The sequence below is a fragment of the Nicotiana tabacum genome, chromosome 22 (assembly GCF_000715075.1).
Source record: "Nicotiana tabacum cultivar K326 chromosome 22, ASM71507v2, whole genome shotgun sequence".
Taxonomy (NCBI): Eukaryota; Viridiplantae; Streptophyta; class Magnoliopsida; order Solanales; family Solanaceae; genus Nicotiana; species Nicotiana tabacum.
Window position 1 is genome coordinate 86,440,004 of NC_134101.1, and position 11,768 is coordinate 86,451,771.

At 36.3% G+C, this 11,768-nt stretch overlaps 2 protein-coding genes across 2 annotated transcripts; both read right to left on the reverse strand.

The window, feature by feature from the left end:
• Positions 1-2,444: 2,444 nt before the first annotated feature.
• LOC107814262 (transmembrane emp24 domain-containing protein p24delta7-like) lies at positions 2,445-4,536 on the reverse strand. Its single transcript, XM_016639642.2, has 4 exons — positions 4,191-4,536; positions 3,300-3,509; positions 2,855-2,931; positions 2,445-2,647 (listed from the first exon to the last, which is right to left on the reverse strand). The coding sequence occupies exons 1-4, from the start codon at positions 4,422-4,424 to the stop codon at positions 2,503-2,505; spliced, it is 666 nt and encodes a 221-aa protein (XP_016495128.1). The 5' UTR covers positions 4,425-4,536; the 3' UTR covers positions 2,445-2,502.
• Positions 4,537-5,808: 1,272 nt separating this feature from the next.
• LOC107814266 (cystathionine gamma-synthase 1, chloroplastic-like) lies at positions 5,809-11,116 on the reverse strand. The gene is made up of 11 exons (XM_016639646.2): positions 10,358-11,116; positions 9,827-9,930; positions 9,240-9,313; positions 8,982-9,150; positions 8,624-8,683; positions 8,328-8,531; positions 8,147-8,233; positions 7,707-7,814; positions 6,810-6,905; positions 6,605-6,723; positions 5,809-6,106 (listed from the first exon to the last, which is right to left on the reverse strand). Exons 1-11 carry the CDS (start codon positions 10,869-10,871, stop codon positions 5,983-5,985), a joined length of 1,659 nt encoding a protein of 552 aa, XP_016495132.2. The 5' UTR covers positions 10,872-11,116; the 3' UTR covers positions 5,809-5,982.
• Positions 11,117-11,768: the final 652 nt, after the last annotated feature.

Here is an 11,768-nt window from a genome sequence, read left to right on the forward strand (position 1 = left end):
ATACTTCTACTATGCCCCAGTCTGTAGAATCGGTTAGAATGCAACTGTCACAAGTAAGTCAAATATGGAACCTAAAGATGAAGCTAGTGTCAGGAAATCTAGTAGGATTTCAAGACCTTACATATGGCTGAAGGACTATATTACACCCTCGAGCACCCAGAATCATCCTCATTATATCTCAAACATTGTGTCCTACTCTCATCTGTCAGTAAACAACAAGGCCTATTTGGGTGTGTTCTCAGCAACAGTTGAACCAAAGAGCTTCAAAGAAGCTTGTCAAGACAAAAACTAGGTATAAGCAATGTCATAAGATATTAAATCTCTTGAAGACAATGCAACATGGGAAATTGTTGATCTATCTGCAAGAAAAAAGGCAATAGGATCCAAATGGGCGTTTAAGGTAAAGTATAAGGCAAATGGGGAAATAGAGAGATACAAGGTTAGGCTGGTAGCAAAGGGTTATACACATCAAGAATGGTTGGACTATCATGAGACCTTCTCTCTTGTAGCTAAAATGGTTACTGTGAGAACACTCATAAGCTTAACAACCTCTAGAGGATGGAATCTGTTTCAAATGGATGTCAATAATGTTTGTTTGCAAGGGGATCTTTATGAAAATGTTTACATGGATCTGCCTCAAGGTTTCCATAAACAAGGGGAGTATAAGGTTTGCAAACTACTTAAATCATTGTATGGTCTTAAGCAGGCCCCAAGGCAATGCAATATCAAAGTAACTGAGGCCTTGGTGGAAGCAGGGTATCATCAGAGTGCTTATGATCATTCACTCTTCACTAAGAATACAAACTCTGACATTGTTGTTATCTTAGTCTATGTGGATGACTTGCTCATTACTAGAAGCAATACATAACTGATAGATGAAGCCAAACTAACACTACACAGTTCCTATAAAGTTGAGGATTTAGGGGAGTTGAGATATTTCCTTGGTATTGATGTTCTAAAATCAAAGAAAAGGATACTGCTCACACATAGGAAGTATGACCTTCCGTTGATATCAGAAGTTGGGCTTGCAGGAGCTAAATCAATCTTCATCCTAATAGAACTTAACTAGAAGTTAACCACTATTGAATATGACAAACATGTTGGGGTGAATGGGGATGAAGAATTGGAAGACATAGGAAGCTATCAAAGACTTATTGGCAGGCTGCTCTACTTGACCATCACCAGACCAAATCTCAGTTTTGCAGTCTAGGTACTCAGTCAGTTCATGCATCATCCCAAACAATCTCATTGGGATACATCATTGCAAGTAGTGAGATATGCAAGGCAGCACCAGGTCTTGGTATTTTGATAAGCACAGGGCCTATAGATACATTGTCTGCTTATTGTGATTCAGAGTGGGCCTTCTATCCTAATACTAAGAGGTCTGTCACAGGGTATGTCAGCAAACTAGGAGATTCTTTACTTTCATGGAAGTCAAAAAAGCAACAAACTGTCAGTCGAAGCTCAGCTAAAGCTGAGTACACGAGTCTAGCAACAGCTACTGCAGAAATCGCTTGGTTCTTAGGATTGCTTAAGGAACTGCAGGTCCATGTTCAGCAGCCAGTGTTTTACACTGTGATAGTAAGGTAGCTCTGCAAATAGCTGCTAATCCTATATTCCATGAACGCACTAAACACATCGAGATTGATTGCCATTTTGTTCGAGAGAAGATCAAAAATGGATAGTTGGTACCACAATATATTTCTACCAGTTTGCAGTTGGTTGACCTCATGACAAAGGCATGGGTTCATCCCAACACCATTTCCTCTTGTCCAAACTTGGTGTGTTCAATGTGTTTCACCCCACCCCCCCCCCCCAGCTTGAAGGGGAGTATTCTTGTATATACTAGATCGGGGTGTACTTGTAACTAGTTGAGGGACTAAAGTGTAAATAGGAATGAGGAGTTAGTTGGAGTCGGTTAAGTGATTTATAAAAGGGGACCACTCAAGTGTAATGAAGACATAAGAAAGAAAACCAGCTTCATTTCATTTCTGCATCTTTCCACTTCTTCTCTCCTTCTCCTTTGATAATGTTTTGCTTGCATGCATACTATTCCTGATGAATTGAGCTGAATTTATCATATATATTAACTCAAAAATAGGACCAATCCTAGGTCCAAGTAGCATGACAAAAGTTTTGGCATGGAAACATCCTTCAAGTACCATATTCAAATTTTATGGATCCGGATACGGAACTCTATAACATCCCCTCCAATTTATTAGGTTCGAATCTATTATTTGTACTAAGTAAAATCTTATGTACAAAATTTAAGTCAATACTATTGAGTTCAGATTAACTCATAGCTTATCCGCTAGATCCACTCCTAATCTACTCGGACACTAGCTTAGCAATGGCATAACAGAAAGTGTGAATATAAACAAGCTTTTGGAAGTAACTAACTTCAACCATAAAAACTTGCAAGCAATAAACTTACAGATGGAAATTAAGGACAAAGGTGCTTAAAGGTGAATAGACAAAATATGAAAAATGTAAAGATTACAATTAGATAAGCTTCTTCTTTTCAAAAAATGACTTCAAATGCCAAACTTGGAGACCAGCCACGGACAAGCAAATAAGTAAAGATAGTACAGTAAAAATGGCCATCTTGGAATTAGTTGCTCTGTTCAATTCTTGCATTTCTTCCTCCCTGTACAACTCACAAAATAAAGGTTAGAAGCTAATTATACACATGGACAGTGTAAAGAAATTATATAACACATCTACTATGCTGGCAGCTGTATTTTCAAGTAACTAATTTCATTTGCTATACTTGATTTTATGAGATTTACAGAAAAATTTAATTTTATACTGTCAATATATAGAAGCAATAGCAATGACATGTTTATGATGGTACCGTTCGCGAAGATAAAACATCTCATCATGAATGGAAGTGATTATATCGAACAGTTTCTGCAGCTCAATTTCCATCACCTACATGCAAGGGTTTGTTTAGTGACAAATAACTGTACTTTTCTATCAATATCAAATTACACTTATTCAGAGTTTCAGACTGCAACAAGAACCTATCGATGAAAAACTGTACTCCCTTTTAAAGAAATGGAGAGATTGAAAATCAACGGACAATTAGCCGTGAAAACAGTCTATTGCATAAATGCAAGGAAAGACTGGATAGATATTGGCTCACTTTTGTCGAAACGCCAACTTAATTCACGGGTTAGCCATTTCTTTTTCAAGAAACATATCCATTAATTAATGCTAAAAGTAGCAACATAAAGAGATTTACACAAAAAAGTGGAAGTAATTAGTGATCCATGAATTAAAAGAGCTAAATTGCTTACTTCAATCTGACCTTTCTTGGCAATTTTAGACCAATCTTTAGCAGCAACCCCAGATTTCCATTCAAAGTCTATTGACAAGTTTAGTGGTGGCTTATGATCTGCTGCCCAAAAACAAGCCATATAGTCACCTCCTTCAGATGCTGTAAAGGCAAATGTGCCAGATTCTACATGATCCATGAAGTGATAATTGTTCCCATATGGAGAAGTGACCTGCAACAGTAATCACATCGTAAAGATTCCATAACAACAACAAATGCACAAGCTGATTGTTAAGAGTCTCGACTAGTGGCGGAGCGAGTATTTTCACTAAGAAGAGCCATATTATAAAGAAGTAAATTTATAAAGAAGCTAAAGAGATTCTATATATTGTATATATACATAAAACAATTTTTTTCACTTAGCTACAGACTGTAATTTTCCGGTAAAAGAGTGTGACTCTGCCACTGGTTCCGACGTTGTCTTTACTCCAATATACTGACAAGAAAAGACGATATTTGTTGTGCAAATAAAATAGTAAATGTGGACATTTCAGTTCAATTATCTTTCATTTGCTTGTCGAACGAGTGTGACATTAGTCTAACTACTTAACGTAAAATTCTCAAAATAAATCAAAGATAAACAAAGAAAATGCATGCACTCATTTGAATAATTACACTTCATCGTCCATACTTTATGTGACATATATTAAGGTCACACAGACAATTAGCTCAAACTCCAAATGGCATGTCATTTTAAACAACATAAATATATAAAAAGAAATTTACACTATCAGTATATATAACTTAAATTCATATCAAATTAGGCTAGTCTATTTAAAAAGCAAATTTTGCATGAATGAGAGAATTTCCAAAACTTACTAAATGAAAGGTAAAACTTGGAAGAAAAAATTACCCGAACAGTGACTTTGTGGTTGTCGGGCAAAGGGTAACCGTCGTTAGGATTGACAAGAGAGTATTTGCCAACAGTCATGGCATCGTGCTTAATGTCCTCTGCTATACATTTTGACGTTCCAGAGATCAACTCAAATCGCATTGCATCCACCAATGGTGATAATACTGTGATTACCCAAATCATAATTGAAACTAACATCTTTAATCTCCACGTTGTCTTTCTAAACATGATCATCTCTATAAACTAAAGACAGAGAGCGATAGAATTTGAGAGCAAAATTGGTAATTAGGAGGTGTAAATTTGTGAGCATTAGATCTCATATCACAGAGACATTGGTTATGTTGCAAAGATCCTTTATTTGTTTTGAATATATTTGTGTCAAGAAAATAGGTGCACTATGTGTTGGGTATTTCATAAGAATTCTTTAAAACATTTTTAAAAAAAAAATACACGTAACTGCATTAAATACTTACTTACATGCTTTGTTCAATATTTTATATGATTATTATTTTGATTTAGAAGTCATTTTATAGCGACGTACTACTTCTGTTCCATCTTGCATGATACATATTTGGAAGTTTTTATTACTCTCTTTATTTCAATTTCAATTTGTATGACTGTGATTTGACTCGGTTCGGAGTTTTAAAGAATTGAAATTTGTAATCTTAAAAACTTAAAGAGTAAAAAATTTATGGGCCTATACTATGACTATAAAAGTTTCTCATTAATAGTAAAATGAGTGAAATAAAAAAATTAAAGTTTAATTTTCAAATGTAAATATGTGACACTCTCTTTGGAACAAACTAATAAGAAAAATGTGTCATATAAATTGAACTGATGGAACATCATTTATAAGATTTAAGTACAAGTGTATTGAACTTGAGATATTTGTGTAATTAATGTATATAGCAAGGGTACTTGTAAGTTTCTACTTTAGAAATTGCTTTCACGACGCTTTCCTATTACATATTGAACTTCAATTAATTGGTTGTTGTAGGAGAGAACTTGCTTGATTTGAAATTTTTAGTGAAAGAATTTAAATGGAAGAATTTCTAAGATATCTATGGAATAAACAGACTTGAAAAGGGATAATAAAGGAGTGGAAAACCCACAACCCACACTCGTGCTTTGCTATAGTACCAAAATAAACTTCTTCTAGGATGACTATGAAGTATGAAACTAAACAAAATTAAACTATAAACATTACCCTCCTTTCTTCACATTATTAAACTATAAAAATCCGACTATTGAAAGGTTCCATTTAAATTATTAACCTCTCATTCTTCTTTTTTCTTTCCCCGAAAGCATCCCATATGGCATATAATAAAAGAGTCAGAAAAATTACAAATAATGGCAAACCATTGCTTGTTTACGATGTCTCCTTTCTTCACATGTTTCACTTGGATTTAAGTTCATTCTCCTTTTCCCTCAATTATAAAATTACGTAATAACATTTGAAAAGCAAAGAGCTGTTATCCAGATTCTTGCCTAAAGCTTTCTGCAAATTGTCCCTTCCTTCTGCATTATTATGTAAATTTCATCTGCTTCTCTTGTACCCGCTGCTACTAGAGTTAAACTCACTTAAAGAACTCAATTCTCCAAGAAGATAAGAAAACGGTAACAAAAGTAATATCCCACTTTCACATTAGATTGGATCATCTGCTGAATGATCCTTTCACTATATTCTGTCAATAGGGGAAACGAGTACAACACTTAGAGATGAAAACGTTCAAAGCTAGGGGAACGAAAAAGATCATAGGAAACAATAAAATCAGGTTGCAGGTAAGACGGTCTATATGGTATCCAGAGCCTGAAGAATATCAGCTTTCAAATCCTCAAAGTCTTCCACTCCAAAGCTGAATCGAACCAAGTTGTCCAAGATCCCATACTTTGCTCTGTCTGACTGGCTAAGATCCCTGTTTTCAAAATGATAAAGAAAGTTTATCCACTTATTATCCAAGTCCGATAAGGTTTCTTTAAGAATGTTTTCCCCAAGAGTCATTTGATCCAACATGCTGGACAAAGGCGGATTCAGGATTTGAACTTGATGGGTTCAACATTTAAGGTTCTTAGCACTGAACTCGGAACTCGTTGTACCTTTGAAATTATGATTTCGAATTCAATATTTGCAGAAACTTTAGTGGCTTTTTACGCAGAAATAGAAGTTCAATTTTGAAAATACTGGGTCCAGTTGAACATATTGAGTAAAGGCCACATCTGCCTCTAATGGTGGATGCTTATACATCCACCTAATAAAACCACATTACTGTTAGCACCTTCTAGTATATCAATCCTTGGTGTCACATTTATTGGATGTCCAGAGTCTCCATAAACATGCTTTGTCAAGCCCCGGAAAGGGAGAAAGGGAGAAAGGGAAAAGGACACTGCCAGCCATATACAGAAAATTGACATACCAGTAAGACATTATTGCTGGTTGATCCACAATGCTCTCGCAGCCTCCAAATGATGGAGCAATATAAGGAATTTTCAGAGCATCAATGAATTTTGCAGTAGTCAGCAGATCCCCATCAACCTAATTAATAATATGACCTTCTGATTAACCATCCAGAATATAGGACTTGACAAGCATAAACTTGGAATAGATTGTAAAATACAGACCTCAAAGCTGACCACACCACCAAAACCAGTCATTTGTTTCTTTGCCAGCTGATGTTCTGGATGACTCGGCAAGCCTGGATAATAGACACATCTCACCTGCAACTCAATTTTCTCAGATATGATAGCAGTTGGAGCATGGAACAAAGAACTCTGAAGCAAAGAAAATACAAGGCAACCACAATACATAGATGTACAGCTAAATATTTATGGTAGAGTAAACATGGAATATAAGCAAAAAAAAAAAAGGCAAGCAACTTTGAGCCAAACAGAAAGATAAAAACTAGTTTTAAGAAAAACTGGCAAGAAGAAATCCTTCATCAACACTGACCGGTTTTTCTTATCCTCTTTATTCATTTATCTTTATTTGCCTCTGTTCTCTTTGCAATTGTTTGTGTGTTTTGCCACGGAATGAAACCAGCCAAGTTGCATTTACAGTGAAAGAGCATCATCTTTGTTAACAAAAGAAGCGAAAAAGTAAATCAGAATCACCCCATCCCGCAAAAGAAATGAAGCTTTGTGATACTAGCAGCAGGATCTTAAGGTGCAAAAGAGGAGACAGACTTCCAGTTTACCCGGCATTGCTGCAACTAACAAATAAAGGAAGAAAACAGGAGACTGGAACTTCTGCAGTGGCCACTTTCCATATCTTGATTATCTTTCACACACTTAAGGTCAAATTAGCTACATACAACCTACAAAAATAGACTATGCTGTGTGTGTACTAGGCTCCCTGTTGCAAATTATTATATCAGTGCACATTAAATAGAACCTTGTTTATTTCCTCAAAGATACATTTCTCTTGAATTCTTTTATTTTTTTCCTTGAGAATTAGTTTAGGCAGTTGTATTCTGCTACAAATGTCGAATCACTGACATAATTACTGAGAGCTTAGAATACCTTGGGATGAGCCTCTAAAATTTCGGCTATCCTTTGCGCAGTTGAGTTCTGTTGCTGTACACGAAGATGCAGCGTCTTCATACCTCTGATGATCAAATACGCAGCATTCTGATACATGGGAGAAAACTGAATCAAGCTTCAACAAAATACAAGCTAAAACTGAGCAAGTACATATCTTTCATCCTTTATACACAATGCCATAATACCACGACTACTATCTAGAGTCCATTTAAAAGAAAAAAGCAATTTCCCATCCCAAGGGTTAACTCTCCTTTAAAATAGTGAGGGTTTCATGATGAATAATAAAGGGTTATCCAATTCAGAGGCACGTGGAATTGAAGAATAGATTGGATAAATTTCATCTGGACCTTAATCTTGCATACCACACAGGCCCATATAGCATAAAATGCATGTGAAATAAGTCAAGCAAGACTACTCACCGGATTGATAGCACCACCCAGGATATGATGCAAGTTACGAATTACTGAAACTAACTTTTCAGGTCCACTAATGCAACCAGCAAGAACCTGCAACAAATGCAATTGCATAGCATCAGTCTGACTAATTTTAGTTGTGCATAGTAGTTTAAATTGCTATAAACATCATTTGACGCCACCATACATCATTGTGGCCACCAATATATTTTGTTGCAGAGTGCACAACGAGGTCAGCCCCTAGAGCAAGGGCCTTTTGGTTAAGAGGAGTTGCAAATGTCCCATCGATGCAAACCAATGCTCCATTTTCATGGCAAAGCTTTGATACCAGCTCAATGTCAACACATCTCAGGAATGGATTTGTTGGAGACTCGGTAAAGAAAAGAGTCACCTGTACCGGACAATGTTCCAGTCATTGGGGATATCTTCAGTTATTCCACAAATATAATTCAAAACAGTTAATGCAATAAGCAGCATACTCACTTTCTTCTGTTTTAGGACTGACTCTAGAGCTCCAATATCAGCTGGGTCAATGACTGTGGCCTGCACTCATAAAGGAAAAGGGACTATCACTACACAGCATAAAGGTGCGAACCATTTCAGACTTGGATATATAAATTATTCATTAGAAAAAGAAAAAAAACTATAGCCCAATGATTCAGTCAAGAGCTGTTTCCGGAGAGACTTTCATGGAAATTTGAATTTATTTCTACCGTTTATGTTTATGAGTAAAGCTAAGCCAGCTTCTCAGTTCTGAATCCAATTTTCTTCTTGTCTCAAGAAATCTTGGCATACCCTATGCTTCAAACTTCAAGCATAAACATGCGGAATAGGTAAATACCGTGATTCCCATTTTAGGCAGTATTGTCTCAATAAATATCCGGGTCTTTCTGTAGCAATCTGTTGTTGTTACAATATGTCCACCAGCAGGAACTAATGCCAACAACATTACAGTACTCGCACACATTCCAGATGCCATTAACAAGGTTGATTCAGCACCTTCCAGTGCACTGTTGCAGTAGAAATAATACATTGCCACTTAGCTACCAAACACAAAAGAAACGGAGAAGGGAAAGGAAAATTCTCTTAGTTAACTCACCTTATCTTCTCCTCAGCAACAACAGTAGTGGGGTTTCCATAGCGCCCATATTCAAAACTTGCATGTCTTTTCTCCTGCAAAAGTATCATATATAGAAATCAAACCAAAAATTCAATTCAGCTAAACCCAAAGCAGAGGCAGATCCAAGATTTGAGCTTTATGGGTTCGAGTTCGGGATTCTACCACCACACATCTGATTTATTGGCTTCGAAATCAATTGTTTGTATTATTTAGTAAATTTTTCAACACTTATACAGGGTCCGAGCCAAAGCTACTGGATTCAGATGAACCCATATTTTACCCACTACATCAGCCTGTGCCCAAAAGATTATGTTCTTGGCATTCTCTATAAGCAAATATGATGATACACTAGTACAATATTACTAATCACAAAATAAATGATACACTACTATAATATTTCACATGAGCTGACTATTGACCAAAGAACATCACTTGCCTTCCCTAACTGATATGGCTCACCTTTTCTGGTGTAAACTCTTCATTGGACTTGCCTAATGAACCTATTTTACAGGTCATACACCACAAAGAAGTAAAGGCACAAGAGCAAATGTAAGAATAGCAAATACCTTGAAATCAATGAGCTCAGAAGTCTTCTTGAAGAAATAAGCAGACGTATTAACCACTGGGGTAGTTATTGCATCAGTAACAATACCACGTCCTAACCTCTCACCTGTGGAAAAACAAATCAGGTTATCAAAAAACAAAAAGAATTAACAAATCAATCAACTACGCCTCAATCCCTATATCCCCACTCTTTTCCAATCTTATAAGAGCCCGTTTGAGTTAGCTAATTAAAAGTAGCTGATAACGAATAGAGTTCAAAAAGTGGGCGGATTGTGGTTTGAATCCCTCTCTTTCCGTTGATGACTTGATTTTTTAAATGTGGTTTCTTTCTTTGTTATCTAGTCAAAATGCTTGAAACTGATAATAAGCATTTGTGTAAAAGAAAAGCTGATAAGCACTCCAGCAGTATCAAGTATATATAATCAGAAATATTCAGAGTAAATCCACAAAACCAACGCATAACACAAAATAGAGACAAAATTAGACGTACGACTTTCTAAAAATACAATACTAGAAGAGCATTAAAAGTATACCGGCATGAATAGCAATACTTCCATCAGAACTCAAAAACGAAGAATATTTTCCCCGTGTCACCTCCTCAATCTGTACATTTCGATCATCACAAGCCGGATTTTCATTTTCCACCATTACCGTCACCTCCTCATCAACAGGAGCAACGGCAGCGGCGGCGGCGGCTGAGGCATCAACGGCCTTAGTCGCCGCCGGAGTGAAGTCAGGGGAACCGAGGTTGTTTGACCAGGAAGCCGCAACGACTTGTGCAACGCCGATGTTGCTGCAGTTCCGACGAGCTTTGACGCTCAGTTGCCGCACGAAGTTTGGCGGAAACCTAAGGATCAGAGAAGACATGCCACCGTGAATCGACGATCCGTGATTTAACGAGTTTGCCTTGCCGGAGAAACGGACGCCGGAGGAGTTTTTTGGAACGTCGTTGTGACGTGGAACGCCGCCGGCGAAGAAGTCGGCATCGGAACGGCATTCGAAGGATGGAAATGCCCTAGCTGCAGCTGCACAGCTTGAAACGGCCATTGGATTTGTGATGAATTTGAGGGTTAAAGTGTGATTTCACCGGCGGCGCCCTCTGCCTTCTCTTAAAAGAAAATGAGAGAGGAGATTTTAGTTCAGAGAATCTGTCGCCAACTACTAATCAAATGGATTTGGACGGAACCGGAAAATGCCAATTATAAGCCCTACAATGACTCGATAGTCAATAGTCAAAGACTCGAATCATACCACATTGTTTAGAGCACTATTGAGTATGTGGATTGATTCTCTATTTGGGTCCAAGTTGAGCTGTATGTATAATTATTTATCCTTCCTAATTTATGTTGCATACTATTTTAGTATGTTCCCAACAAAAAAAATGTCATTATTCTATATTTAAGAACAATTTATTATTAAAATTTTTATTTATAGCTATATAAATTTATATGGCCTGTTTCGGATTACAATTTTATAAATTTGTACGTTATCAAACAATGCCACATAAATTGAGACATGAGAAGTCTAAAACAATGTCACAAATTACAGAATTTTTTGCTCAGTCAAATAACCTATATAAATTAAGACAGGAGGAGTCTAAACCAATGCCACAAATTTTAAATAATTGTATTTAGTCAAACAATGCCAAATAAATTAAGATAGGAGGAGTCTAAAAATTTACTCCCTCCGGCCTAGTTTATTTGTCTACTATTGACTTGGTACACCCCTTAAAAAAATAATAAGTAGCATGATAATTTTACTATATCACCCATAATTATTTACTATTGAAAAACTAACTTTGATGGTTATAAATAAAAATATTTGTAAATAATAAGGATATATTAGGTAGAAAATAATAAATTATACATTGATTTTTCAAACTGGCAAATTAAAGTAGATATCTATTTCTAGTATTGTGGACAAGTAAACTTAGACGGAGGGAGT

What these genes read in the sequence shown, in the direction of transcription:
- LOC107814262 (XM_016639642.2), bottom strand. Translation starts at nt 4,424, where the DNA reads ATGATCATGTTTAGAAAGACAACGTGGAGATTAAAGATGTTAGTTTCA. An exon ending in ACCACAAAGTCACTGTTCGG is followed by an intron (nt 3,510 to 4,190) that starts GTAATTTTTTCT and finishes TTACTGTTGCAG; the next exon opens with GTCACTTCTCCATATGGGAA. An exon ending in ATGTTTTATCTTCGCGAACG is followed by an intron (nt 2,648 to 2,854) that starts GTACCATCATAA and finishes TGAGTTGTACAG; the next exon opens with GGAGGAAGAAATGCAAGAAT.
- LOC107814266 (XM_016639646.2), bottom strand. Translation starts at nt 10,871, where the DNA reads ATGGCCGTTTCAAGCTGTGCAGCTGCAGCTAGGGCATTTCCATCCTTC. An exon ending in CTGAGCTCATTGATTTCAAG is followed by an intron (nt 9,314 to 9,826) that starts GTATTTGCTATT and finishes ATACTTTTGCAG; the next exon opens with GAGAAAAGACATGCAAGTTT. An exon ending in CCAGCAATAATGTCTTACTG is followed by an intron (nt 6,107 to 6,604) that starts GTATGTCAATTT and finishes TTTTGAAAACAG; the next exon opens with GGATCTTAGCCAGTCAGACA.